Genomic DNA, 26416 nt, shown 5'->3' with positions numbered 1-26416 from the left:
TTCTTAGATAAGAAGGGAGTCCCAATGTTCTAAGTCACATACAGATCACTTGGGGATCTTTTAAAAATGAATTCCGTAGGCTGTGGGTAAGGGAAGGGATTCTGCATTTGTAGAATATGCTTGGTGTATCTGATGTTGTCACTCTAAAGACCAATGCTAAACACACTGAAACTGCTGATAGAAGTTTAGTGTATATACAAAACAAGTGACATGTTTACAAAATTATTTATTTACATTTTAAGCTCACATGACACACTTTCTAGGATGGAATGGCTAAGGTGAAATATACAAAGCCAGTATAAACACATACACATGGGTTTTTATCTGAACAGAATTCTAGAGAGGCTTTACATGAATTGAGGTTCTTCTCTATATACCGGTGTTCCCTTAAATCATTGTACTGTCATAATGTCTCCCAAAAGGAATGAATTTCACTTGCATCATTCAAAAAAGCTGACTCTGATTTACTGTACAACTATCCATCCATATGCTCTAAAGCCAAAATGACTTCACAGTGCCAAGATGTTCTCATAGGTCACGAAGTGATACAATGAATGTTTTAATCTTGAGTGCTTTGGTTTAGGCTTTGACTTGGTTTTGGCATTACTTGTATAGTTATCATTGTAGTGAGTCACTTATTACAGGTAATCCACTCAAAACAGGACTTGAGTAATAAGAATACAAAGCATTTAGCCTTGACTTGATTGGGAATACCTTGAAGAGGCCAATAATAAAAACATTTCTCCTTGCCCTCACTTGGGAAAGAAAGAGAAATCACACACACACACACACACACTCACACACTCTATCTCTCTCTCTCACACACACCCAATTTCAAAAAACCCCAATCTGCTGTAAAAGCCTTATTCTTTCTTATAAAAATGTTCCTCACAATAATAACTGCCCTGGGTCCTGGTAAACTGGAATACTAGACCTGTAAAGTCTCTTCCTGTACCTTGGTAACATAGGACTTTGTGAGCATTTCACGCAAAAGATGTGAAGGTTAAATCTATAAGGAAGGCCTGGAAGCTTCCAGGAAGGACTCTCATTCAAAATAGCTGTGAAAATCTAGATTAAGAGTTTTAGAAGAGTAAGTCAAATAAAATACTAGGGTCCCTTCTAGTCCTTTCCTCTTTTTCCCTTCCTGCACAAATCTGAGCTTAAGGATTCAGACTTCCACAAAGCAGAAGAAAGTAAAATAGTATAAATGTAGCCCTGCCGACATCTTCCCTTCTCTAGTGCTTATTACAAAGGCAAACTCGATTCCCGTTCCTGGAAATGAACACTCCATCTCCTGAGACTATTTTAAATAACAGTTCCTAAATCAAAATAAAGGTTGAAGACTAGTGCTTTTAAAATAACACAAAATTTGGAAGAGTGCTACTGTAAAGACTGAAAGCAAAATTAAAACATAATTTTAACACCTTACATGTAATCTCTTTAGCAGGTCCTTTAAAAGCTATAAGATGTATTATAAAATTGCCAGTGAGATGCTCACTTGAAACTGTTTCTCAAAAATAAACTGTACACATATATAAATTTGAGGTATCTATACATTGCTCTTATTGATCTTTTTTCCAATCTCCTAAGTGGGGTAAAGGCAGAAATCAAGTGCTTAAGTGAAAGCTAGTTTAACATCTGAGGAGTGTTTTGATTTTTTAATAAGGGGATTCTTAATGTAGTCTAAAACTTTCCAGAAAGTCATATATACACTTATTGTACAGCATTTTATATACACATATACAAATGTATAGAAAAGAACAAATTCACTTAAATTTTTCATGATGTAAAAAAAGTACAACAAGTGTGACCACATGTTAAGCTAGATATTGAAGAAATATGCTTGGGGTTCACTCAATGGCAATGACTTCAAGTAACTTGATGCATATCATGTAAGTACGCCACAAATGCTTAGTTTATTTTTGGCCTTAGCCTAGGCCTATGCACAGTTTTAAATGGAAAACATGTTCTGTTAAAGCTAATGCAATACAAGTAGTTAAGTCTCCTGGGAATGTCTGCACTGGAGAAGAAAGATTTGGGGAAGGCATGATAGCTAATGTCAAATATTTTTAAGTATTACTACAGTAAAGGATTAACATTTTTTCCCAGAGGCAAATAAGGACACTCTGATAAAGGCTATGAAAAAATTAAAAGGTCTGCTTCATCAAGTGTGAACTCTCAGTTCCACAAACAACAGTGCCTGGTCAGGCTGGCAAGTGTGACAACTAGTGGATGGTGTGGCCTGGGACAACTCTGAGCTTCCTTGATGGCAATCACTTGGTCGAGGTTGAGTTTTACTCTACTGTATGAAGGCAATTTGTTTTATCTGGTTTTCCTGCATATATAGCAGTGTTTGATTTTGCTGTTATATCTTATAAATAGATGTGTGTGGCCCTTCTCAAATACATCAAAGTTAATTTTTCTTTTCTAATTATTCTCCCAGAAAAACAAGGAGGGGCTGCGATGAGCTTTGGCAGCATTCAGCACCTGATACGTTCTCCACCAACTAATGGTGGAAGTAGACTTTGAGCAGAGATTTTAATTGGAGGGGGAAAAAAAAATCTAAAATGTTGACTGTTCTGGAAATTTCTGATCTTGAGAATGAAGGGAAGGTCCTGTTTAGCACTTTTTAAAGACCAGATGGCATATCATATATATCACAGTAAGAAATCCTTATAATTTATGTAAGAATAGAAGCCTGGGCATTTTGACTCATATTAAATAATATAAACTATTACATAAATTTGAAGAGTTTGTTTGAGAAGCAGAGAAATGTAGAATTCCCATCTGCCGGTTCACTCCCCAAATGCCAACAGAGGCTGGGCCAGGGTCAAGACAGAAGCTGGGAATACAATCCAGGTCTCTCGAATCAGTGGCAGGAACACAGTTATTTGAGTCATCACCACTGCCTCCTGGGGTTTGGCGGGGAGCTGGAGTCAGGAACTATAGCCAGGTCTGAAAGCCCAGTATTGGGATGTAGGATATGGGTACCTTAACTGCTAGGTTAAACACCTACTCCCTACAAGGGCTTTTTTTTTTTTTTTTCCAGAAGATGAAATGCATTAAAAATGTAGAAATAAAAAGAATCCTATGGCTGTAAATACATGACAAATAAATAAGGTCACAAGGTTTATCCATGTCAAATTCTTAAGAGAGGCCTATAGCAGTTCAGGAAGACGGTCTAGATATGGTTCCCTGAGTTCTGGAGGCAGCCCCAAGGGTAAATTCATGAACTCCAGGAGTAGCTATTTACTCCCAAGTGGTTTGTTCAGTATTATCTGTATAGTTCAGATGCTTTAAGACTGTGGCTCTATCATTTCTTAAAAGACAAGTTACCAAATGAAACTTCTAAAGGGGGAAGAAAAGGCCATTGAAATTAAGAGTATGGTTGAATAAATTGGCTCTAAGTCTATAGTACATCAAGAGTTGATAATACTGTCATAGGCGTTAGTAAGAAGGTAGAGTTCTATGGTCTTGGGCTTTTGTGACCACAGGGTTATAGAGATCAGTCTTCTTATCAATTACAGTTTACCAGTTAATCCAGAGAATTAAACTATTAAAAACAGAGGGACTTTTCAGTATTCAGCTAGGAACCCTAAAAATAATCTTCATAACCACTATAATCAATCTCAAAAGATCTGGACTCTATACACAGATCTGTACTTAATCCCAGTGACTTTTTTAAAAAATTCACTCAAAACTTTGATTGTAAATTGTTTGAATTGTTTTCATATGTCCCCCTTCCTGGTGGCTGTTAGAATTCTTAAATAAATTGGAAGTTTGGGAATAAACAGTGAAATACATCAATATTTGTTTGAAACTCCCATTAAGGTCTGTTTGGAAAACTAACGACAGTGAATGTGGAGACTCCAGGTCTGTTGGTTGCAGTCTTAAGGCTTAATACTAAGCCATTCAAGGTTAAGAAACATAGGAGGTTTAAAGAACGTACTGAAATATTCCATGTATTTCAGTAAAGTGCACAGCTAGAAGCATGTCCTTTGGTTTGGCTAGGACCTCAGAGGAGGTGTAGAAATGAGTGGCGCTGGTGTCAGATTCCTGACGATATTATTGAGGCTGGCGATCTTCTCTTCTAGGAGGTAATTTTTCTTTTCTGCCGTTTTCTGTCGTTGTTCAGTCACTTCCAGGGCTTTCAACAGCTGGGCATTTTCAACGTACAAATCCTTCACCATGGCATCTGCTTTGGTATTCTTGCAGAGCTAGAAACAGAACCAGAAACATCTTGACTCCATTTCTGTAATCTTTCTTGTAAGCTCAAGATCAGACATGAGGACACGTGTTTTCTACAGGCCAACTGTCCTGCCAATGACACCCTTTCATTTTACAGTACAACATGAGACTTGGCATCAGAGCAAATCCACTTCTTCCAGCTTATTCTTTGGAAAATAAGTGTGTAGATGTTAGTGAAGAAAAGAATGGATATTTCAGAGTTCCAAATGAAAGCTGCTCTCCATCTAAGTTCCTTTATTTATTCTGTGAAATATGAAAACACTTCTGTCCCTTACATTTCTGAGGGGCAAGGTGTAACTCTGCACTACAAATGCTTAAAGTTATCATTCATAACTGTGAGCTACTGATCCTTTGAAAATCTGGCTCATGGATTAGAAATAAGACTTTTCCTGAACCCGTCTTTTTGTGCCTGGAGCCTTGTGTAGAAGGTATATTCTAATCACTGTGGCTAGAATACATAGTCTAGGTTTGGATGGGAAAACTGGTTAGCAGCCTTGGTGTCTGTTCACTATTTCTCTTATTAATACCTCCCACTCATCAAAACCCACTCTCAAGAAGGGCATCTAAAACTATAAAGGTCTATGGGAATAAAGAGCAAGTCAGGAGCAGCTAATGAATTTATTAGCATTTCAAAGGGTAACCATGAGGACAGCAACACTATAAAGCCCAGACATACATGACTGGCAGGTGTGATGTGTGACATTTCAGAACCTCCTCTCTACACTGAGCTGTTGCACACAAAGTTGCCCCCTCTAACTCTTCTCATTTTTAAAACACTTCCATGGCTCTTCATCTCCTAGTACCCGGGAGCAGGAGCCACGTATGGAAGCCAAGTACTTGGATGTAGACTATGGGCATGTTAACTGCTAAGCTAAACACTTGTTCCCTACAAGAGGTTTTAACTCTAAAGTCAATGCCTTTTTTCCCCAGAAGTTTAAATGCCCTGAAAATGTAGAAATAAAAATTCTATGACTGTAAATATGACACACAAATAAGGTCACATGGCTTATACATTCCATATTCTTAGAGAGGCCCTATAGTAGTTCAAGAAGACATTTTTTGTTGTTCCCCAAGTTCTTGAGGCAGCCCCAAGAGTAAATTCATGAACTTTGTCTGTATCGGCTTTAAGATCACTCTTGAGATTGTTACTCTTAAGTTTTATGTATCTAGAAAAACAAAGTTGGCTAATTCCCACCCCCAGATCCTTCAGTCGGTCTGTGTCGGTTTGCAGAGAGGCTGTAACACTCTCCTGGAAGGCAGTCCCCCTGTGTCTCTTCAGTGCATACCCAACTAATTCGTCAGCCCTCATGCCACACCTGGCACCAGCAGGAGAGAAGGATCAGGCTACTTGGTGGACCTGGAATTCCGGGTCCAGCACATCCTTTGGATTCTGGAGGTAGCAAAATGGTACTTTTTGAGTTTATCACAAGCTGTTGAGACAGGGAAGCTAAAGTTCTGATTTATTATCCCTAGTTATTTACCAAAATCAGATTTCCTATCTTGGGAAGAAACCACAAAAAAACCTTTCACAAATCTGAAAATATTCAATGTGAGCCGCTGAACCTCATCAGGGATGCCTGAGGTCTACGTGAGTCCCTGGTGGCAAATACACATTTGTAACTTGCGGACAAACCTACGCCTTCAGAGAGCTTTGGGAAAACATAGGGAGCAAGCAGAGTTTATATTTTGGGCACGGTGCGATGGAGAGGGAATCCTAACTTCTCCTGGACATAGAATTTGCCTTTATTTTATTAACAGTGAAGAAGTTAATGGCGATAAAGGAATGTGAGACTGGCGCCGAGACTGGAATGGGAGGTGGACACACAGAGATGACCAGGGCCGCTCACTTGTTCTTTGAGCTGATTCACTTTCTCCTGAAGAAGCCTTTTCACCAGTTTCAGTTTCTGTTCAACTTCTATCATGCGTTCCTCCATGACAGTTACCAGTTGCTCCTGGTTTTCCTGGAGGCAAGAAAACAATTTACATTATCATTTGAAAGTCAGGCCATACTGAAAACACCAGTGACTGATTTTCCCCAAAAGATGCCTAGAGAAAGGACAGCCAATGTTTTGTCTTGGTGTCAGGAAGGATGGATTTCGGATGAGATGGGAGTTCTGAGCACTGCATGAATTGTAGAAAAGCAACCCTATTAGAGAAATAATCAAAGATAAATAATGAAAAGAAAATCTTACCTGTGTGACTACTGTCTCCTGATAGAGCAAAATTCTTAAAGCCCATACTTTTATACTTGTATGAATGTACTACTTCTAACAAAATGAGTATCCAAAGTTAAGTAAAAGGTGATTATCAACTTCCCCTCTGTGATTTGGGACTTAATTCCTGAGTTGATTCAGGTTGCCTGACTTGCACCATGCATGTCTCTTGCTCTTTTGAAATGGCTGGTTGGTTGCTCTGAGGCTGCTAGTAACCAGCCTCTTCCTGCCACTATTCTAGTCATCTGTTTGCAAATTTGACTTGTCCGTGTGAAGCAAACATCTGGAGTAGAGGATGGGTCTATCAACAGAACACACTGAAAATTAAGGGTCTTCTCCCCTTAGGGCAGGGAAAACACCCCTGGCCTTGCTTCATCTTCTCACTCAGTAGTGATAGGTTCAGGAATACTTGGGCCATGGGCCTTGAAGAGCAGAGAGATCTAGAGAGAAATTAGAGTGCAACTGATTGGGCCCCTATCTCCCACCCATAGCCTACTGATGAGTCCCATGTAAAGAATCTGAGACACAGAAGGTGCTTCAGATAGTTAAGCTAAGTTCCAATGTTTAATGACTGATGGCATTTAGGTTCACTTTAAACACTGCAGAATGACCCAACCTGAGTCTACAGCTGACATTTGTCTGGAGAGTAAATCACAGCACTTAGTCACGTGTTTTAGTGGTTTCTTTTATGATTAATTTGATAAACTGTAGTAGATCCAAGTCAATTGCACAAAGTAACTTTAAATTGGGCCTTGAATATCTAAGTTTTGTGATTTAAAAAGGTAAAATGGCGTTTTAAAATTCAGACATAATTGAAAAATGGCTGATTTCCATTTGCCTAGAGAAATAAAAAAAGCCAAACAAAACCCCATTACAATGGATAATTTGAAAAACATGGAATATGGCATAAGAGTGGAAAAGAGGAAAAACAGAGGCAGTCATATTTAAAATTCATTTTATTGTTTCATCAAAATTTTCCTTTTTCCTGTCAAAAAGTATTACACATTGTATACAAAACACTATAAATATCCCTGATTTTCTTCAAATTCCATATATAAAAGTAGTACCTTTCGTTAAAAATAGTTACAACATATGGAATGAGAAAATAGATAGAATATGTCCTTTGAAGAATTTTAAATCGACACTCTTGAAATGGAATAAATTTGCAGCAAGCTGAAGTTTGTGAATTTTGTTCTCAAAATCTGTCATTTCTACATAAATAATTGAGACATAATACTGCAAAGGCTTCACAGTAAAGATAAAGTGACTTGGAAGAGCACTTGATTCCAACATCCTCAGCTTATGTCTCTGTGTTGGGCTGGTGAGTGTGCGTGTGTGGGAGAGTGCAGGCAGCGTGTGCCAGGGCAAGAAATGTCATCATGAGCGGCCCAGTTTTCACAGGTGCCCAATCCTTCTGCAGGAATCTGCATGTACTGCGCGCTGCTCCGGTAGCAAGGCCTAGAGAAAGAAGGCAAGTGGTACACTTCACCCTGAGGTCAAGATCGGTTTTGGGGGAGTCGAAACGCACACATGTATAATGCAAACGAGGGTTAAAGGAGCACACACGGACATGAACGATGCAAGCAAAGCAACACAAAGGCAGAGGAAACCACATCACTACACACACACAGACCACGTGCAGACTCTAAGAATATTCCATATGCCTAAAACGAGCATCAGCTGAAACAGCTCGAGACAGGTGAGCCTGTTGTGGCTGCCATAATTAGCTTGCCCTGTCGTCTGGCTGGAGGACTTTACTCCTGACGTCCTTGGAGTACAGGTGACTGTTTTTAAACATCAGCGAGTGGGTTGGCAAGAGCACGCTCTGGACATTGCACGTATGGGAGAGCAACAAGGAGACTGAGCCCAGCTGTGTGCCTGAGAAGGCCCGTGATGCACTGAGGGCACGGTTCTGAGGTGGTGGTTCGAGCACTTGACAAGGAGTCACAGCACCCTTTTAACTGCCCACCACCGTCACACTTTGAATTCAAGACTTTCAAGTCAATCCTGCACAGGGGGTTGAAGCGGTATGTAAAAAGCTTCCAAAAACAAGGATGTTAAAGCAAAAAAAACTAAAAAAGTTTTGTTAGAACAGGTGACAGAAGTACAGGACATCATGACACAGCATAGATATGCTAGAAGGAGAGGAACAGGAAATTGCTCCTATGTACGATCCCGGTGCTTATGGGGCTGTGCAGGGGTGCTTGCAAGGGATTAAGGAAGAGTGGGAAATTCCTTTCCCAATACTAACTGAGAGGCGAGGTATTGGAAAACAAGTGATTGGAACCAGAGAGAATTAACGTCGAATTCTACCAAGAAACACTTCTGTCTTCATTCCTGATTCTGAATGAATTAAGAAATGTCTGGAAAGGACAATTAGGAGTGAAGCCGTAAAGAGAAGTAACTATTTGAAAACCTAAGTACTACAGAGTGTATCAGGTAGTGAGTACTGCTAGTTCCCAGGGAATGGGAAGAAAATTCTTACTAAGTTTGAAAACCTAGGTACTAGAGACTATATCTGCTAGTGGGTAATGCTAATTCCAAGGGAAGAGGAAGAAGGTTCTTTGTAGGTTTTTTTCAAACTAGGTAATTTTTAACAATTAAATGACCTGAAATGTAGCACGGACTACACAAATCCCATGGAATTTAGCAGGCTGCACCCGTCAGGTTGGGCAAGACTCAAGCTGCTTTGTGAGTAGTGCACACCCTAGGATTGCACTGGAGTTGTGGAACATTTTTGGCAGCAAAGAGTGTGAGGCCAACTGAGCCCCAAGCTCCAGTGATCCTGATACTTGACCATCTGTTAGAAATGTGCCAAGGACACCCTGCACCCTTCATCACCCAGCTTAGAAGCTAAGAGCTCGCATCAGCACTGCCGCTCAGTGCACCTGCAAAGGCGGGGAAGGCTGAACTCTGAGGTGAGGTTCAGAAGCCTTTGCCCCGCCCTGGAACTGGTATGATTTTTCCAACACACAGGGAAAACTGATGAGACAGGTGACCCAAGTTGAGCACGGGAGGAGCTTCCCGCTGAGGCTGGCCGTACCTGTGGCGTGCTGGTTGCCGAGGTCCTGTTGTTGAGCTCCTCCTGCAGGCACGGGTTTGTCCTTTCGGCCTGCAGCAGCTGCTGTTGAAGCTGCAGCAGGTGCTCCCGGGGCACCATCGGACAGGCTTGCTGCTGGAGCAGCTGCAGATCCCAGGCGTGAGGGGCAGGGCTAGGCGTCACAGTGGACCTCGGGGACTGCATCTGGAGGGCAAGGGCAAGGACAAGGCCGGGTCAGTGGCAGTGCCCAAAGGGCCAGGGCTAGCCTGAAGGCGGCAAGCCTGGGAACTCAAACCTACAGACTGACAACCAGGAAATGGGACAGCAGGTGAGCCTCGACAGGATGCACAGGAAAGAGGTGTTCTGCCAGGGGGCACCACAGTTACAGAATAAGCAAACTTGTTCACTTCAAACTGAGCGAGGCACTCACAGCATGAGGTACCGATGCAGAGGATAACGTCTGACTTCTATCTCCTTTTTTTCTTACAACAGGGAAATTTCACTGCCAATGTTGAATCAAGAGGGAGTCGGGAGAAGGAGGTACTTCAGTAACTTACCATTCGGTGTGCTTCTTATGGGCAAATGTTAGTGACTATCTGTTTTCCAACCCAAATATAGCTTATTAGTATTATTTTAAAGAATCTCGTGTTAAAAAAGATCTTTACATCTCTTCATTTTTCAGCATGAGGTCATACCCTCGAATAAACAGCACAGTAAGACAGGCAATTCTTGGGCATGAGGTAATACCCTGCCCTCTGAGGACTGCAGCAGGTGGCAGAGAAGTCCTTGTTGGAGGCAGTGAGGCAGTGGTACGTGTATCAGCGTGCCAGTCAGTGGGGGAGAGCCCGTGGAGCTCACCCTGGGCTTTCTGGCCAGGGAAGCCTGCTATCTCCCATCTGTCAGCACAGCTGGCACACAGCTGGCAGACAGCGGGCTCAAACGGAGGCATGCAGCAGACAAGACCCAGTACGCATTCCCCAAGAAGCACTGTAGGCATGTGAGAAAGGGGGAGAGGATCTCTAAGGCGCAGTTATAATGAAACGTTACCGTGAAACTTCAGAGCCACTATCCGTTTCCAAACAGGTCAATTTCTGAGCTGAGCCATGGCCCATTTTGAAATATTTCTAAGTTGGAGATGATTCAGAAAACCTACCATTTCATTTTCCTCATTAAAGACTATGGAGAATTATAACCCCAGGATTTTACAGCTGTGGGATTATTTTCCTCAGCTATAAATATTGAGGAAAACCTTGGTGTACAGGTACATATTCCACAACTAAAGCACAATGAAAATGAATACTGGCTCTTAAAGAACTGGTGGACAACAGAAATGATTACATGGACAAGGAGTGGAATGAGATGTCCCCATGCTATGGAAACTCGGTGAAAGAGAATGTTCTACCTTCACACACTATCTCGGGCCGAGAACTGCACCCTTCTCTGCTACCTCCAACCACTGAGTTCTAGGTACAGGTTAGCCACAGACAAAAACAAGAGAAAATTACAGGAGTTAGAAAAAGAGGAGGCAAAGTTGTGTTACAAAAAGAGAAAAAACAGTACCAGCTTATTATTAACATGCATAAGAGCCTACGGAGGACCAACACTGACCTATCTCTGTATGTATCTTCACCTACTGTAATTTAAGGGGATTGTGAGCCTACTTGCCTTTACCAGTGCCTGCTATAATTACTCACAAGAGTCCAGGACCAGTATGGAATTGATCTCTTGTTAAATCCCTTGCCCCTTGGAGATGCAGAATGTGAAGTGTAAAATGTTTTTTGTTGTTCAGGTGTCTCAACTGTTGGCTAGCCCAGATGCATGGTGGACTTGGCTGCTGATCTAGACTATAAATTCCCCCCTCGTCCCTCTTTGGAGAGAGAGTGTGACAGATAGCAAACTCCTATCTGCTGGTTCACTTTTCAAATGCCCACAAAGGAGTCAGAGTTCAACCCAGGTCTCCCACAATGGTGAAAGGACCCAACTAATTAAGCCATTACTTGCTGCCTCCCAGGGTGTGCACTGCTGAGGAGCTGAGGGCAAGAGCTAGAGCCTGGGAGGCAGCACCTTAAACTCTAGGCTGAACACCTGCTCCCTGTATCCCTTCTTTTGTATGTTCAAAATGAATTGTTGACTACACACTGCCTTGCGTAGCTGAAAAAGCCCTCGTGTGGGAGTCGAATCCCAGCACTCCTCCTTCCATGTCCTGGTCTACTGACTGCGCTCCCCACACCCGGGTAGGACAGGTGTTGCACTGTCTCAGTGGACACAGGGAAAGATCCCTTCCACATACATCAGATGAGAATCACACAGAAAGCTTTGCTCAACCAGCCTGGCCCCAAGGATTCTAAGATTCTAAGGGAGGAACATATTCCTCCTTGCCCACCACCTCTTACCCCAAACAGGTGAGAATTCTGCCAGAAATGCACCCGTTCTTCAGGTGAGTTGAGGCAGAAAAGACTGAAAAACCGCTGTCGTGTCCAAAATGGGCATATGCTATGCTATCACAATATGAATACAAATCCAACTGGTAGTGCTGGTGGGGAATGGCTAAGGTTTAACAGAGTTTCTATCTGGAGTGATAAAAAGATTTCAGCAGTCGTGATAATGGTTGCATACCATTGTGAATGTCATTAATGCCATGGAATTGCATATGTGAAAGTAGGTAAAATGGCAAATTTCAGTGTATATATTGACTATATTTTACCACATAATGTAACATATTAAAAACCATTAAATGGTATATATTTCTTTCGGGTAAACTATATAGTATATGAATTACCTCAATGCAACTTAACCTGACAGATGTCTGACAGACTGGAATGTTAACAGGTCAGTCTTTTTTTCCTCATGGGAGTTGGACTAGAATAGCATATGAGATGTTCTTTTCAGTGGTCAAATGGAAAATTCAAGTGTTTTCCTTATTCAGCTCCAGTGCCAAGAACACAGACTTTTCCCACTTATTAGCAAATATTTATCACTCAATCAGGGGCAAAGATGGTGGCCAGTCCTGTCAATGGGGCTAGGAGAGGCAGCTTCCACGCATGGGAGGCACAGACGGAGAAAAACTGGGGAGCAGAGCTGTCGTGTTGCCCTGTTACTCCTCACTTTACCATTAAACGTGATGGGCTGAGCCTCATATATCTCACTTGTTAGAGGACACAGTCATTTCATCCAGAAAAAAAAAAAAAATCTACATACAAGCACAGCCCACTGTTCAAGGTTTTGAGCATGTTCATTATGTTGTCAGAAAAAAAAATGGTTTGGAATTAGCTATTTATAGTTTCACCAATCCTCTACTGTGGGTCAATGAAAGAACATCAAATCGACAGAAATCTCAGTGGTTATTTAAATATTGATGCAGTATGGTTAACCATATTTCACATTTAAAAAGCAAACACTAATTTTTCAAGTTACCTTTGCAACTGTTCAGCTTCATAAGAGAAAATATTTAAATATCTGCCTTCAGAGAATTCCAGCTTTAAAAACATGCAAACACTTTTTAAGTGTACTTTTTAAGAGCACAAAGACAATTTTTATGCATTCTTCCCTAGGTAAATTGCATTAATTCATCAAGTGTTAGATTAACTGACATTTTCATTTACCCAAAGCAAAGCATGTCAGTTAAATTTTTACAGAATAAAGAGAATTTGTACGTGAGCTGTTATATTTTCTCTTAATTGTACTGAGGATTCAGGAAGTCATCAAGTAGACCGGAACCCAAGCAGTGTTCGGGCTGACAAGTTTTACAAATCATTTTCAAATTTATCAAATGTGCATCTGTCAAGGGAGTGGTGAGTACAAATGTACTAATGAAAAATGGCAGCACTTGAAAATATGACTTCTAAATGTAAATGCTTTCACATTCCCTGCACAGATCTTCTGTTATTAGAGAACAATCGTAAGAGAGGTCAGGAAACTGATAAAAACCAAGTGATGGCCTCAGAGCTTTGGGCCTCTTGGTCAGGATCAGAGTCCCTGTTCCCTGAACTGGCTGAGGTACAGATCTCTGCATTTTAGGTCAGTATTACTCCTGCCTGTGCAAAGCAATATGGGTTCCTTTGACTGTGTAATTAAGCAAAATGCCTATTAAACGTGGTCCAAAGAACTCCACTTGGCACAGTACTTAGATTTTCGCAACAGGAATTCAATTCCATGTTTAGTCTCCCAATAAATGGCTCATTCATGGATTAAAATATTCTTCATAGTTTCAGGCCATTTGCTTAAAAAAATGTACCTCCGTCAGCTGCTCATCCAGTTTCACTTGTTTCTTTTTCAGGCCTTCATTTTCCAAGTGAATCGTTTCTAATTCTTGTTCAAGGGAATTCATCTGACTGACCTGTGAGAAAACACACAAAAAATCTGCTTAAACACCCAAGTTGCTCTCCTTAATTCTGACCAATTTGTCCTGGTCCTAAATCTCAACTCATGGAGGAAAGCCAGGGTAATTCAGCAACGGAAAACAACAAACAATGCAATTCAATGCCTGGCTTCCATTTAAGTAATCTCCTTTTAATCACCCCTTCTGACATAAGACAGATTCCTGAAGGCAGCTGGTGTTGAAACTTTGATGTCACAGACTATAAAAAAAATCTTATCTATGATACACAACACACACCCACATAAAAAAAATCAAGAGTTCATGAAAAATGAGTATCATGAAAAAACTATGCATCGATTTTTAAAACATTTATGTATCTTGTAATGACATTTTCCATGACCTTTAACTTTCATGAAATAACATATCCTTGTCTAAGCCATGTTCTCCGTTGTCCTCTAGTGGTTTCCACTAAATTGATTTCAGGATCTTCAGTTGGGACCACACTGTCACGAGGCCAAGTTAAAAGGTTTAAAAAAGTACACACAATCTCATTCACGTAACTCTTTCTCTGTTTTCAGGATGAGACTGGAAGATTTTAGGATTATCCAACTTCGGAATTTGCTGAGCCGGAGGACCCTGAGCTTCCAAATTTTGTCAAGTAGAAAATAGATGATGCTACTCTACAACACTGAATTTTTCTTTTTAATCAAAAAGAGCTGAGAAGAGCAGAGAGATTGTTGAACTGAAGTGTCATCTTTCCAGGGCCAAGGTTATTTTAAAATCGAGCACCAGCCTTTTCCCTTCGTGATCAGCCAAAGAAACTCATCACTTTCTGAAAAGTTTTCTTGAATGCATCTGAAAATAAATGGCATTTCAACTGCACGGCCAAACCACGCTTAGTGCAGCAAATGATCACAGCTTTTACAAACTAAAACGTTTTTTCAAGAGTAGCTTGAGTCTTCTTTTTCCAAAAGGCTTGGGACTACAAGTATTTCAGATTCCAGATGTTTTTGGATTGGGTAACATTTACATATATATAATGAGATATCTCAAGAATGGAACCTCCCCAGCCTAAAGACAGAATTCATATATAATATATAAGTATATATATAATAGTAATATTTCTAATACATGTTATGGTTTGAACAGGACTTGACTGCCAGAAGGTTTTTAGTAACAGTCAAAGGACTGATGTTAATGGTTGACGATGAACTTGGTGATGTGATCCAGCTATGGTGGCTGAAGGCAGGGCCCCGGGGGGAAATGACAGGATAGGATTCAGTTGCTAGGGCGGAGTCCTGTGATCGAATCTTGATGGCTTCAGGAGGAGAGACCACACTGGAGGGTGGATGAAGAGTGTGGTGTGTCTCTGCCTGCTCTTGCTGGCCATGTGACCATCCCTCTGCCATCCTCTTGTCTCCCCACATGCCTGAACCACTGGGCCCTCCTGATCTTGGATTGTGAATCTGCAAACAGCAAAGCAAACCAACTCCCCTTCCTCCCTCGGCTGCTCCTCTCGGGTATTATAAGTGATTAAAAAGCTGACCAACAGTGTGCCTGCATTTTGACTGTAACTCCCCCTCCTGTGAGGTCAGGTGTGGAATTTTCCACTTCTGGTGTCATCCCAGCATTCGAGAAGCACTTTCATATTTTTGAATTGGGCAAGCTCAACTTGTTCATTCTTCCCAGATTGGTGAACATATTTTTAAAAGAAAAAAGAAGGTAATAGAGAAAACTCATGAGGTTCAGTTTAAAGAAGGAAAGGAACAACAGTAACTCCCAGAATAACACTGGTCCAGGAATCTAACTTCATGAGACCAAGTACAAGAAATCATGCCAGGTAGTGCTACGCAGGTCTGACCAGGTGGCCCCAGGAGCCCACCTCCTGGTGTTTGTACCAGTGCATTGTCTCCTCCCACACTACAGAGGGGAAGTGTTGTGAAGAGAATAAAGCAGAAATGATAGTATGTCACTTCCACGATTAGGTTTTGTAAAACACTACGGGGGTTGGCCTGGTGGCACAGTGGGTTAAACCACTACTTGGAATGCCCACATTCCATATGGAAGTGCTGGTTCGCATTCTATTCTGATCCAACTTTCTGATCATGCACATTGTAGGAGATGGCAGCTGACAGCTAAAATGCTTGGGCCCCTGCTCCCCAGCATGGGAGACGCAGGTGGAGCTTCTGGCTCCCGGCTTTGTTCTGGCCCAGCCCTAGTTGTTGTAGGCATTTGAGGAGTGAATCAGTAGATGGAAGCACTCTGTTATTCTGACTTTGAAGTAGATGAAATTAAACAAAATAGACATTTTTAAAAAGATACTACGGTACCCATCTTGGTCTTTGGGTTTCACTGTCTGCCTGGCATCACTGCCTCGGGGGGAAGCAGGAGCCCTATCCCACCAGAGGGCCCAGGTGGTGATACAACTGAGGTCTTAGGCAATCAGCCCGTAAGAAACAGAAGCCTCCGGCTAACAGGGGAGAGCGCTTGGGAAGCAGAGCTCCAGCCACCTGGAAGCCCCCAGGTGACTGCGGCCCTGGTGACCTCCGCACTGCAACCACACGGCAGCTCGGGCTGCGTCCGCTCAGCCAAGCTGCTCTCAGCTCCCACCTCATCGTCACGGAGAGACAGTAAAGGTCTGTTGGCATTTGTTGCACAGCAACATGTAACACAGACTGCCTTCAGATGGTTCTAACAGTCAAGCTCTCTAAGAGGGCTCTTTAAAAATTTGTGGGAAAATGGGATTTCAAAAATTTGAGTCAATTTTTTAAGATTTATGTATTTATTTGAAGGCAGAGTTACAGAGAGGCAGAGAGAGAGAGGTCTTCCATCCGCTGGTTCACTCCCCAAATGGCTGCAAAGGCCAGAGCTGTGTTGATCTGAAGCCAGGAGCAGCTGGGACTCGAACTGGCTACCCATATGATATGCGGGTGGTGGACCAACCTACTGCGCCACAGTGCTAGCCCCCAAAATAAATTTTAAATTGCATTTTCCACCAACTTTGAGAAGCACCCTCATTTTTTTTGCTAACTTATAAAAGCATGCAATACAAAGATGATTCACTGTCGTATTTTATAAAATCTTAAATTAGGCCGGCGCCGTGGCTCAACAGGCTAATCCTCCACCTTGCGGCGCCGGCACACCGGGTTCTAGTCCTGGTTGGGGCGCCGGATTCTATCCCGGTTGCCCCTCTTCCAGGCCAGCTCTCTGCTATGGCCCAGGAAGGCAGTGGAGGATGGCCCAAGTGCTTGGGCCCTGCACCCGCATGGGAGAGCAGGAGAAGCACCTGGCTCCTGGCTTCGGATCAGCGCGATGCGCCGGCTGCAGCGGCCATTGGAGGGTGAACCAACGGAAAAGGAAGACCTTTCTCTCTGTCTCTCTCACTATCTACTCAGCCTGTCAAATAAATAATAAATAAAAATTTAAAAAAAATTTTAAATTATGCCTTTTCAACCATTAATCAAAACTATGATACTGTTGAGACAAGAAGAGAGAAACATAAAGAGATATACGGATGAACCAAAATATGCCCTTGTGACCATCTCCTTAGAAGCACAGCTGGGAAGAAACTGCATCTTAGAAGCACAGTACACACACATACATATATATACACACAGAGACACACATACATATACACACACATATATACACACACAGACACACATACATATATACACACATAGACACACACACGGCACATGCGCAGAAACTCACCTTCCTGGTGGGAGGGCACCGTTCCGTGTGGCACTGCTCACTCTCTCGCTTTAAGCTCAACTTTTCTTGCTCTGTGAGTCGCACAGGACCTGACAGGTTCAGATGTTTCTGGTGCTTCGGGGGAAGAAGCTTAGATTCACCTTGATGGACCTAAGAAGAGCAGCAGTGAGAGGAACAGCACGCAGTCAGCCAGCCAGGAAGAACAGCCAGCAGGTGCAGGGAAAGCTCCAGCAGCACTCGGGTTCTGGGTGTGAGCAAGACTTTGCCAGCCAAGCCTACCCATTCTGCAAGACTAATTTTGGGCATTGACAAAGGTCCTTTCTAGATCAATCCAGTTGGGTCTACAAAGCCAACGCTGAGTCTCCAGGAGTCAAGAGCGTGTGTGGTGTGGCTGCCCGTGAGATGGACACAGAAGGCCCACACACTGTAACTCTGAGCGTGACTCTTGGGAGTCAGTGAGGTCCCTTCTACTCTGCTATGGGCAGTGTAGACCTACAACAGCCTTCATGTGGACCAGGTTCCATGCAGACAGGGACCACGCAGCTTCTGCAACAGCAGAGTTTCCGGCACTGAGGAGGTGTTCTAGAGGACAAGCTTGAGAAAGTTCCTCCCCGAGGTGTTAGAACATAGGTTAATTATCTAACTGGGTAACTTGGTAGCAGAGGTTAAGAATTCATCAGTCCATCAGCTGGTAGTTGGAAAAGATGACATTCAAGGGCCAGCGCTATGGCCCCGCGGGTTAAAGCCCCAGTCTGCAGTGCTGGATTGCATCTCAGCTGCTCCTCTTCCAATCCAGCTCTCTGCTGTGGCCTGGGAAAGCAGTAGAAGATGGCCCAAGTCCTTGGGCCCCTGCACCCGCATGGGAGACCCTGAAGAAGCACCTGGCTCCTGGCTTTGGATCAGCTGTCTGTTGTGGTCATTTAGGGAGTGAACCAGCAGATGGAAGACCTCTCTCTCTGGCTCTCTCTCTCTAACTCTTTCAAATAAATAAATAATTCTTAAAAAAAAAAAGATCATTCAAATCTTGACATTAAAACGGACATCTGGAGTCGGGGTTTAGCCTAGGAGCTAGGATGCCTGCCGCCCACATGGGAATCCCTGAGTTGGCTATCTGGCCCCAGCTTCCTGTTAGTGCAAACCCTGGCAGTCAAAGGTAACCAAACAAGTCACTGGGCTCCCGGATTGAGTTCCTAAGCTCCCAGCTTTGGAGAAGGCATCTGGGTTGTGAAGCATGAGAAAGGCACTCTCGTCTCTCTCTGCCTCTGAAAACAAATTTTACAAAAGAGGCCAGCATTGTAGTGCAGCAGTGAAGCCACCACTTGTGACACAGGTGTCCCATGGCAGACTGCTGATGGGAGTCCTGGCTACCTTGCTTCTGACCCAGCTTCTTGCTAATGTGTCTGGGAAGGCAGCAGAAGATGGCCCGAGTACTGTGGCCCCTGCCACCCATGTGGGAGACCAGGACAGAGCTCCTAGCTCCTGCCTGGCCCAGGTCTAACTGTAATGGTCATTTGAGGAATGAACCAGCAAGTGAAAGGTCCCTCTCAATCCATAAATAAATACATAAATCCTGGTAAAAGCAGTTCAGTAAAAAAATTGACAAAAAGGGGGACACCTTTTTCTCTTCTAAGCAGATATTAAGACCCACAAGATATGAGCACCGCATTGCCAGTTTTATACTACTTGTCTTGGCGGCTAGCCTATTTGAGGAATATATGGTTCACAAAATTTCCATAAGTCTACATTTTGGATATGAGGATTAAAATTACAGATACATTTTAATATACACTGCTTATACAAAAGGAAAAATATTTTATAAACACATCAGGATAAAATCACATGTACGTAAATGATCAATTATGCATTCTGAAAGTAAGTCTGCCATAGCAGGATACCGAAAGACACAGCCCTGAGCTACTTCAATCCCATCGGACATCCATTTTCATCTCCAACGTGTCAATTTCAACCACGCACCACATGTGCCACTTTTCGACATACCTTCTCCCGGGAGTGTGTGAGCTCAGATTTGGTCTTCTGCACCGTGGTCTCGAGCCTCTCGCTCTGTTGCCAAAGCAGCTGCTGTTCCGGGTTCACTAGATGATCTAACTTGTCCCAAGACAACATTTGCTGCTGGTTATGGAATCCTGATGGACGAGTGGCTCCATCTGGGGCCCGGTGCTTAGGACAGAATTGCAGAGTTAATCCTTAGAAACAGGAGGATGGGGGAACTTGTGTTTTGCAAAATGCATCTCACTTAATGTAATGACAACAATTCTTCATCAGTACCTTGCAGCCTATACCTGTCTGCTCATGGGAGTAGGTGTATGCAAGTATAGCTATAAACAAAACAATATTCCGGAAGTTTGAGTTGTAGAAAGTTGGGAATTCTTTGGCCTTGGGTGGAAGGGCCCGGTCAAGTCCAAAGACAAGTATGGCTGTAGGGCAAGTCCTAGTTCCATGGGACCCAGGTACATAGAGGGTGGAGGCTTCCAAGCTGCTTTGTTCTGAAGAAGTCATCTTTAGGAAACAAAGGGATTCAAAGCATTGCCAACTTGGAAGGCTTCATCATCGGCAGTCGGAGCCTCTTTTAGAATCTAAAGCACATATTGTGCATGTAATTGAGGCCTGAATTCAGGAATACACTTTAAGCTACCAAAGTGTTTTTTTTTTTTTTGGATCCTAAAAATAATCTAAGAAATAAAAGTAACATGACAGGATAAGCCTCCTTTCAAGTCAAACATGGGGGAAAAAAAGAACAGGCACAATATCCTGGTGAGAAAAATGTCAACCCAAAAGTAATTTTTAAAATGGAAACTTTTTGTTTTTAAAAAAAGGTATCACTGTGAAATAACTGTATTAGTACCTACTTTTTATTATAGCGCAAAAATCCTAACATCTACCCTAAGGATATCCATAGCACTGTTCTTAATTGTACATAAATGAACAAACTTCGTGAAAGGTTAAGATGAGACACTCCTTCTGTAACACCAGCATAAGCCGTCCACCCGTTAACACTTGAGCCAGCTCTCCCTGGGCTTTGTGATGTCTTAACAACCCGTTCTGTAACAGGAAATTATCTCCCAAATTCAGTACTGGTGTTTTAGGCCATAGTTTTCCCTTTCAGCAGAAGCCTTACTTTTGTGCAGCCTGTGTTGGGTGTGTGTGTATGTGTGTGTGTGTTGTGTGTGTGCGTGCCTAGATGAATTTCTTGCAATGTTTTTCTCCTCTATCATTTAACTAAGACAATGTTTTAACATTATGAATACTGAACAGCCCAGCCACACTCTTCTGGTTTGCTCGATATAAAAAATGACCTTTTGGTATCACTGGAGTTCCATTTATATGAAGTTTAGACACCAGCATCCCTAACCTATGGTGGCAGTGTGTGTGGGGTTGTCAGCTGGAGGGGTAGAGGCAGTGTTGCATTTTTTGATCCAGGTGTTAGATACACAAACGTACACATGACAATGTGTAAACCACGAGTCTCATACATATTTACACATACACGTGTAGAAAAATCCCTTCTCCCTCAGTGGAAACAGCCATTACCTTGTCACCAGCATTCTGCAACTGCTTTCGTAAAGACATCACTTCTTGTTTTAATGCCTCCTTTTCCTGCTGTGTCACTCGGAGGTCAGATTTCACCCGGGACATGTGCAGGTTTACACTCTGTAGGGTATCTTCTAGACTCTGCACCTGCATCGCGAGAACAACCACACACTGCTGCACACGGCCTTGGGGGCTCAGCGCTAGAACATCTAGGGACGAATGAGCAAGCGCCCCCTGCGTCTGTTTGCGATCCCCAGCTGTGTGTCCAGGAGCTCAGTGGAAACTCAGGATATTACACATATATCGATGGAACATGAAGTTATATTCAGAACAATGATGATGTGTACCTGGTCACGTGCTGACAATCACCTGGGAGATTACCAAATGATGTGTGGGAATCTGTGTGCCACATGGCATTATAAAAGAGGATTTCCCTGAATTTTATAGAAATTGTATCATAGCCTGTGATGTCAGTTTGTGAAGGACCTCTTGGTTGAAAATAACATTGCGGCCGGCGCCGCGGCTCACTAGGCTAATCCTCCGCCTTGCGGCGCAGGCACACCAGGTTCTAGTCCCGGTCGGGGCACCGGATCCTGTCCCGGTTGCCCCTCTTCCAGGCCAGCTCTCTGCTGTGGCCAGGGAGTGCAGTGAAGGATGGCCCAAGTCCTTGGGCCCTGCACCCCATGGGAGACCAGGAGAAGCACCTGGCTCCTGCCATCGGATCAGCGCGGTACGCCGGCCGCAGCACGCCTACCGCGGCGGCCATTGGAGGGTGAACCAACGGCAAAAAGGAAGACCTTTCTCTCTGTCTCTCTCTCACTGTCCACTCTGCCTGTCAAAAATAAAAATAAAAAAAATAAAAAAAAAAAAAAGAAAATAACATTGCTGCTATGTGCTGTACAACGATGTTTCAGTCAACAATGGACCACATAGATGATACTGGTTCCATACATGACATAACCTGGTGATGTCACAGCCATGTTGGTGTGTGTGTGTTCAGTATGTTTGCACAATGACAAAGCTCCCTAATGATGTATTTCCCAGAATGCATTTCTGGTGTGAAATGATACATGATAGCATAGAGTAGAATCCTACTCTATGCTAATCTCTCATGTAAATTTCAATTAAAAACACTAAAATTGGGGGCTGGCACTGTGACATAGAAGGTTAAGCCTCCACCTGCAGTGTCTGCATCCCATCTGGGTGCCAGTTAAGACCCAGCTGCTCCACTTCCAATCCAGCTCCCTGCTAATGTGCCTGGGAAAGCAGTAGAGGATGGCATAAATCCTTGGGCCTCTGCCACCTACATGGGAGATCCAGAAGAAGCTCCTGGCTCCTGACTTCTGATCGGCCCATTCGCAGCCATTGCAGCAATTTGGGGAGTGAACCATGGATGGAAAATCTCACTCTCTCCTTTTATCTCTGTATCTCTGCCTTTCAAATAATCTTAAAAACAAATTTATAACAGGAATATTGATAGAGATTTTAATAACAGTAGGGTGTGAACCTACTTTAGAAATCCCATTTTTAAAAAGATTTCTTCATTTGAAAGGCAGAGTTACAGAGGTAGAAAGAAGAGATCTTCCATCTGCTGGTTCACTCCACAAATGGCTGCAATGGCTGGAGCTGTGCTGATCCGAAGCCAGGAGCCTGGAGCTTCTTCCCAGCCTCCCTGATGGATGCAGGGGCCCAAGGACTTGGGCCATCTTCCACTGCTATCCCAGGCCATAGCAGAGAGCTGGATCAGAAGTGGAGCAGCTGGGACTTGAACCGGCGCCCATATGGATGACAGCACTGCAGGTGGTGGCTTTACCTGCTACACCACAGCGCCTACCGCATAAATCCTATTTTTAAAGTAGGAACAAGCAGTCATTTTTCACACCGTTCTCAAGCCTTCGTAAGTAGTAATCAGAATTAATGAGCTTTGAGGGAAGCAGTGCTTACATTATCACGCTGTAAATGTATCTCATTAGGTTGCATGAATCACGCTGAACCCTCTTGGGCCACTTTCACCTGGAACATTCTTTTCAGTGGGATTTGTTAGAAAAAAAAGAAAAATTCCAACTGTGATGATGGAACAAGAGCTGTCCCCATACCTTTTCCTGGGAAGCCACCAGCTGGGACGTTAAGCTCTCATTCTGGTGCTCCCAAGACTTCTGTTCCTGCTTCATTGCAGCAATTCTGTGCTCCAAGAGCCTGGATTTCGCCAACTGTTTCAGCAAAACAAGAGAGTTAGCGGGGTGAACCTGCAGAGACCCAGCTCCCCGTGGAGAGCTGCACTCCCACGGCAGTGTATACTTGGGACCGGAGCATGTCAAAGGCACAAGAGTTTTCCCGATTCCCTCTTCTGCCTCGAATTGAGGCAGGGGCTCAGCATCTTTTTATGACTTTTCACTTCTCACTGCTTGCATTTGGAGGCTGGGAGACGGTGGCCTGGCAGGCAGTGAGAGATCTCAGGAGTGCAGCCTGTCAGGCAAACACAGAATGCCCAGGAGGGCAGGTTGGGGGTGGGGAAAGCAGTGTTTGGAGATCTGCTAGGGGAAATACAATAGAAAACAAGAATCTATGAAATTCCAGAATAGAACCAATATATTCCTATATAAGAACAGCAATAATACTTACCTAAGGGTAAGTATTAAGTAGCATGATATATTAGGATGGGGCCAAGTTGATATTTAATAAAATTACTAAACAATGACTGTGGACTCCGGTCACAATCACGGGTGGAGATGCAGGGTCACACAGGCCAGCCGACTGCTGCCGCAGGGGCTTCTGGAGTAATCGGGCCAACACGGGACACCCTCGGGCCCCCGTCCGTGACAGACGCTCGCGATGTGCTAGCGCCAGGAGGAAGGCGCCGTCTCGTTCCCCCCACTACCTTTTCTGCACAGCTATTTAACTCTTCACTCAGAGCTGCTTTCTCTTCCAGTAGTTGCTCGTTGTAGCTTAGCACACTAGACAGTTTCTGCTGGAAGTCCGAGAGATCGGGGCATCTGGGCAGCTGCAAGAGACAAACACATGGCCCTCCCATCACCTCTCACGGCTGCGCTGCTCTGTCGACACTTCAGAGGAGGTGCAAACTAGAATTCGCTTCGACAAAAGGGTCCCTTAGGCTGCTCTGCACTCCTCGGCTGTCTGCCGAACCGTGTGCTCGGACTCACCCAGCGGGATGCTGTGAAATAATGATTCTAGCTTTCCATCGCACCTTCAGGGTAAAGTCACATACTGCCACGCCGTCATCCACTTAGGTTCCTCAGGTTTTCAGTACAAAAATATTTTCTTGAGAATCCTCAAGCCTGTACAATTGGCATGAGCCCTTAGAGGGTATGCGCACGGCGGCCAGTTTGGAGATAAAGCCATCCGATTTTCTGCTTGTTCCAGGCGCCCTTCCTCGTGGCAGGTGCCCAAGTGGCCCTGGCAGCAGTGCACTGCTGGTGTGGACACGGCGGCCCCCTTATCTCCATTTGCTAAGATCAAGGCTGACGCGTCCCTACGCAGCACCGCTGCTGGGTTGTTCTTGGCCGAGGGGGCCGCCCTGTACACGGTAGGATGTTTCACAGCATCTCTCACTTGACCCACCAGACGCCAGTGACGTCAGCCCCCAAGGTGTAAAAGCCAAAAATGTCCCCAGGGACTGCAAAGTGTGTGGGGTGGGCGAGCCTCCGCCACTCCCACCTTGTGGAGAGGCACGGCCTGCTTCCTCGCCCCTTCACCCTTCCCCACAGTTACACGGTACTACCTACCTCGCCTCCGTTTCACTTGATTTTCACACTTTCCATCTTTATTATGATTTTATGGCCACTTTTCTATTTACTACCTGAAATTCGTTTACACTGAGCTTTAGGAATAACATAACAAAATAGACTCTGAGGGTTTCCACTGGCACGAAAACAGCATAGCTTCCAGCTCTGACCAAGTCCGAGGGCTCGGGGAAATGCGCTGGACTAAGAGCCTTCTCCCTTACCCATGACCTGGCTGCTCAGCCCCCAGACTCCCACGAAAGCCAGGCAGCGCTGTGGGTGTCTCCACGCTGGCGTGTGGCTTCTGCTGCTGCCATCCGTGTTTCTGTTTGGTGCAACACAAATGCACACAAGCATGCTCTGGGCACTACGAATCCTGGCATCACTGAGAGTGGCACAGGCTGTCTGGGTGGTCTAGGCTGTGGGACAGCGGTGACAGGAGAATCAACTGCTCCAGAGCTTTCTGCTGCTGAGGTAACAGCCCCCTCCCCGGGGCTGAGGGGCTCCCTGGTTTTCCATCTCACTCCTTGCGCCAATGCCACTGTAAAAATGCGCCATCCCAGAGAGCTGCACAAGGCCCTCCTCCTGGTGTTCTTCCTCCCAACTCTGCTCCTTTCCTTCTGTCTCCTAGCTTAGCACACGTTTCCCAGGCTACAGATTTGGACTGATTGTTACCATCTTAGAGCCCAAACTGCAGACAGACTTTCAAAAGGTAAAGGGGAAAAAACCCAGATGCCTGGGTTACTTGGGATGAATTTGCCAACAAGATCCTGGGAATCTTGTTAAGACACCAGAGAAAGGCTCTGGGGGTTGTGACTTCGGACAAGTTTATACAGAACTAACAGCTTCTCCACTGATGGCACAACACATACACCTGAAGTATTTGACTTGCAAAGGTTCTCACAAGGCGCTTGCTAGGAAGCTGGGTAACACTGGGTATTATGAAACAAAACAGCCCGTGAGTCTGAGAATCCCAGTAGGAGAGCCAGACTTCCCAGTGTTCATTAGAGAAGGACACAAACAGGGCAGTAGGTGCTACAGATCCGGCGCAGATCCAGTGTGTGTGTGTTCAGGGAAGGAGACCTCTGTGCTTATAGGCTGAACAGACACAGGAGGAGGATTTTAAATCCAAGGGTATCATCATCTTAATCTAATCTAATCTAAATGCCTCAATACAACAGAACTGAATTCTCCACAAGTTAGGACTGTTCCAATTGAAAGATCCTTGCCTATATTGAATCAATGAAGAATAAAATACAACAATGCTTAGAACCTAATTTTTAAGGTACATTCTCTCTGAACTTAAAATTAAGCTTTTGTTTGAAACGGGCTTCGGAAAGCCTAGTCTGAAAGAGAGGCTGCCTCCCTGGCAACGCTCTAGAATTTAGTTCTCTGCCCAAGATCAAGTCCATACTTGCTAGGAGGAGAAGGCAGCCCAGCCTCATCTGTGTCATACCGCAGCGAACAGGGCTGTGGGTCATGGGAGGCAGGAGGTCACACTCCTTTAGACAAATGGGATGCTTTAGCTCCTGGCTGGGAGAAAGTAGCAGAGCAAGTTTCTCCCATCATAAAGGTCGGGATCCGTGTCTAGGAG

General features: G+C 44.0%; 1 protein-coding gene across 1 annotated transcript in view; it reads right to left on the bottom strand.

Moving 5' to 3' along the window:
* Nucleotides 1-218: 218 nt before the first annotated feature.
* NIN (ninein) overlaps nt 219-26416 on the bottom strand; it is a 111923-nt gene continuing 85725 nt past the window's right edge. Inside the window, exons 22-30 of the mRNA XM_062205146.1 lie at nt 23961-24083; nt 23179-23292; nt 21083-21229; nt 19532-19711; nt 17534-17683; nt 13736-13837; nt 9505-9705; nt 6096-6209; nt 219-4217 (exon numbers count right to left, since the gene is read on the bottom strand). Coding sequence (XP_062061130.1) covers nt 4008-4217; nt 6096-6209; nt 9505-9705; nt 13736-13837; nt 17534-17683; nt 19532-19711; nt 21083-21229; nt 23179-23292; nt 23961-24083 — 1341 coding nt within the window. The 3' untranslated portion in view covers nt 219-4007. The remainder of the gene's footprint in view (nt 4218-6095; nt 6210-9504; nt 9706-13735; nt 13838-17533; nt 17684-19531; nt 19712-21082; nt 21230-23178; nt 23293-23960; nt 24084-26416) is intronic.

The sequence above is a fragment of the Lepus europaeus genome, chromosome 11 (assembly GCF_033115175.1).
Source record: "Lepus europaeus isolate LE1 chromosome 11, mLepTim1.pri, whole genome shotgun sequence".
Classification (NCBI taxonomy): Eukaryota; Metazoa; Chordata; class Mammalia; order Lagomorpha; family Leporidae; genus Lepus; species Lepus europaeus.
The sequence above is the reverse complement of the archived record's forward strand: the minus strand, read 5'-3'. Positions and strand labels throughout refer to the sequence as shown.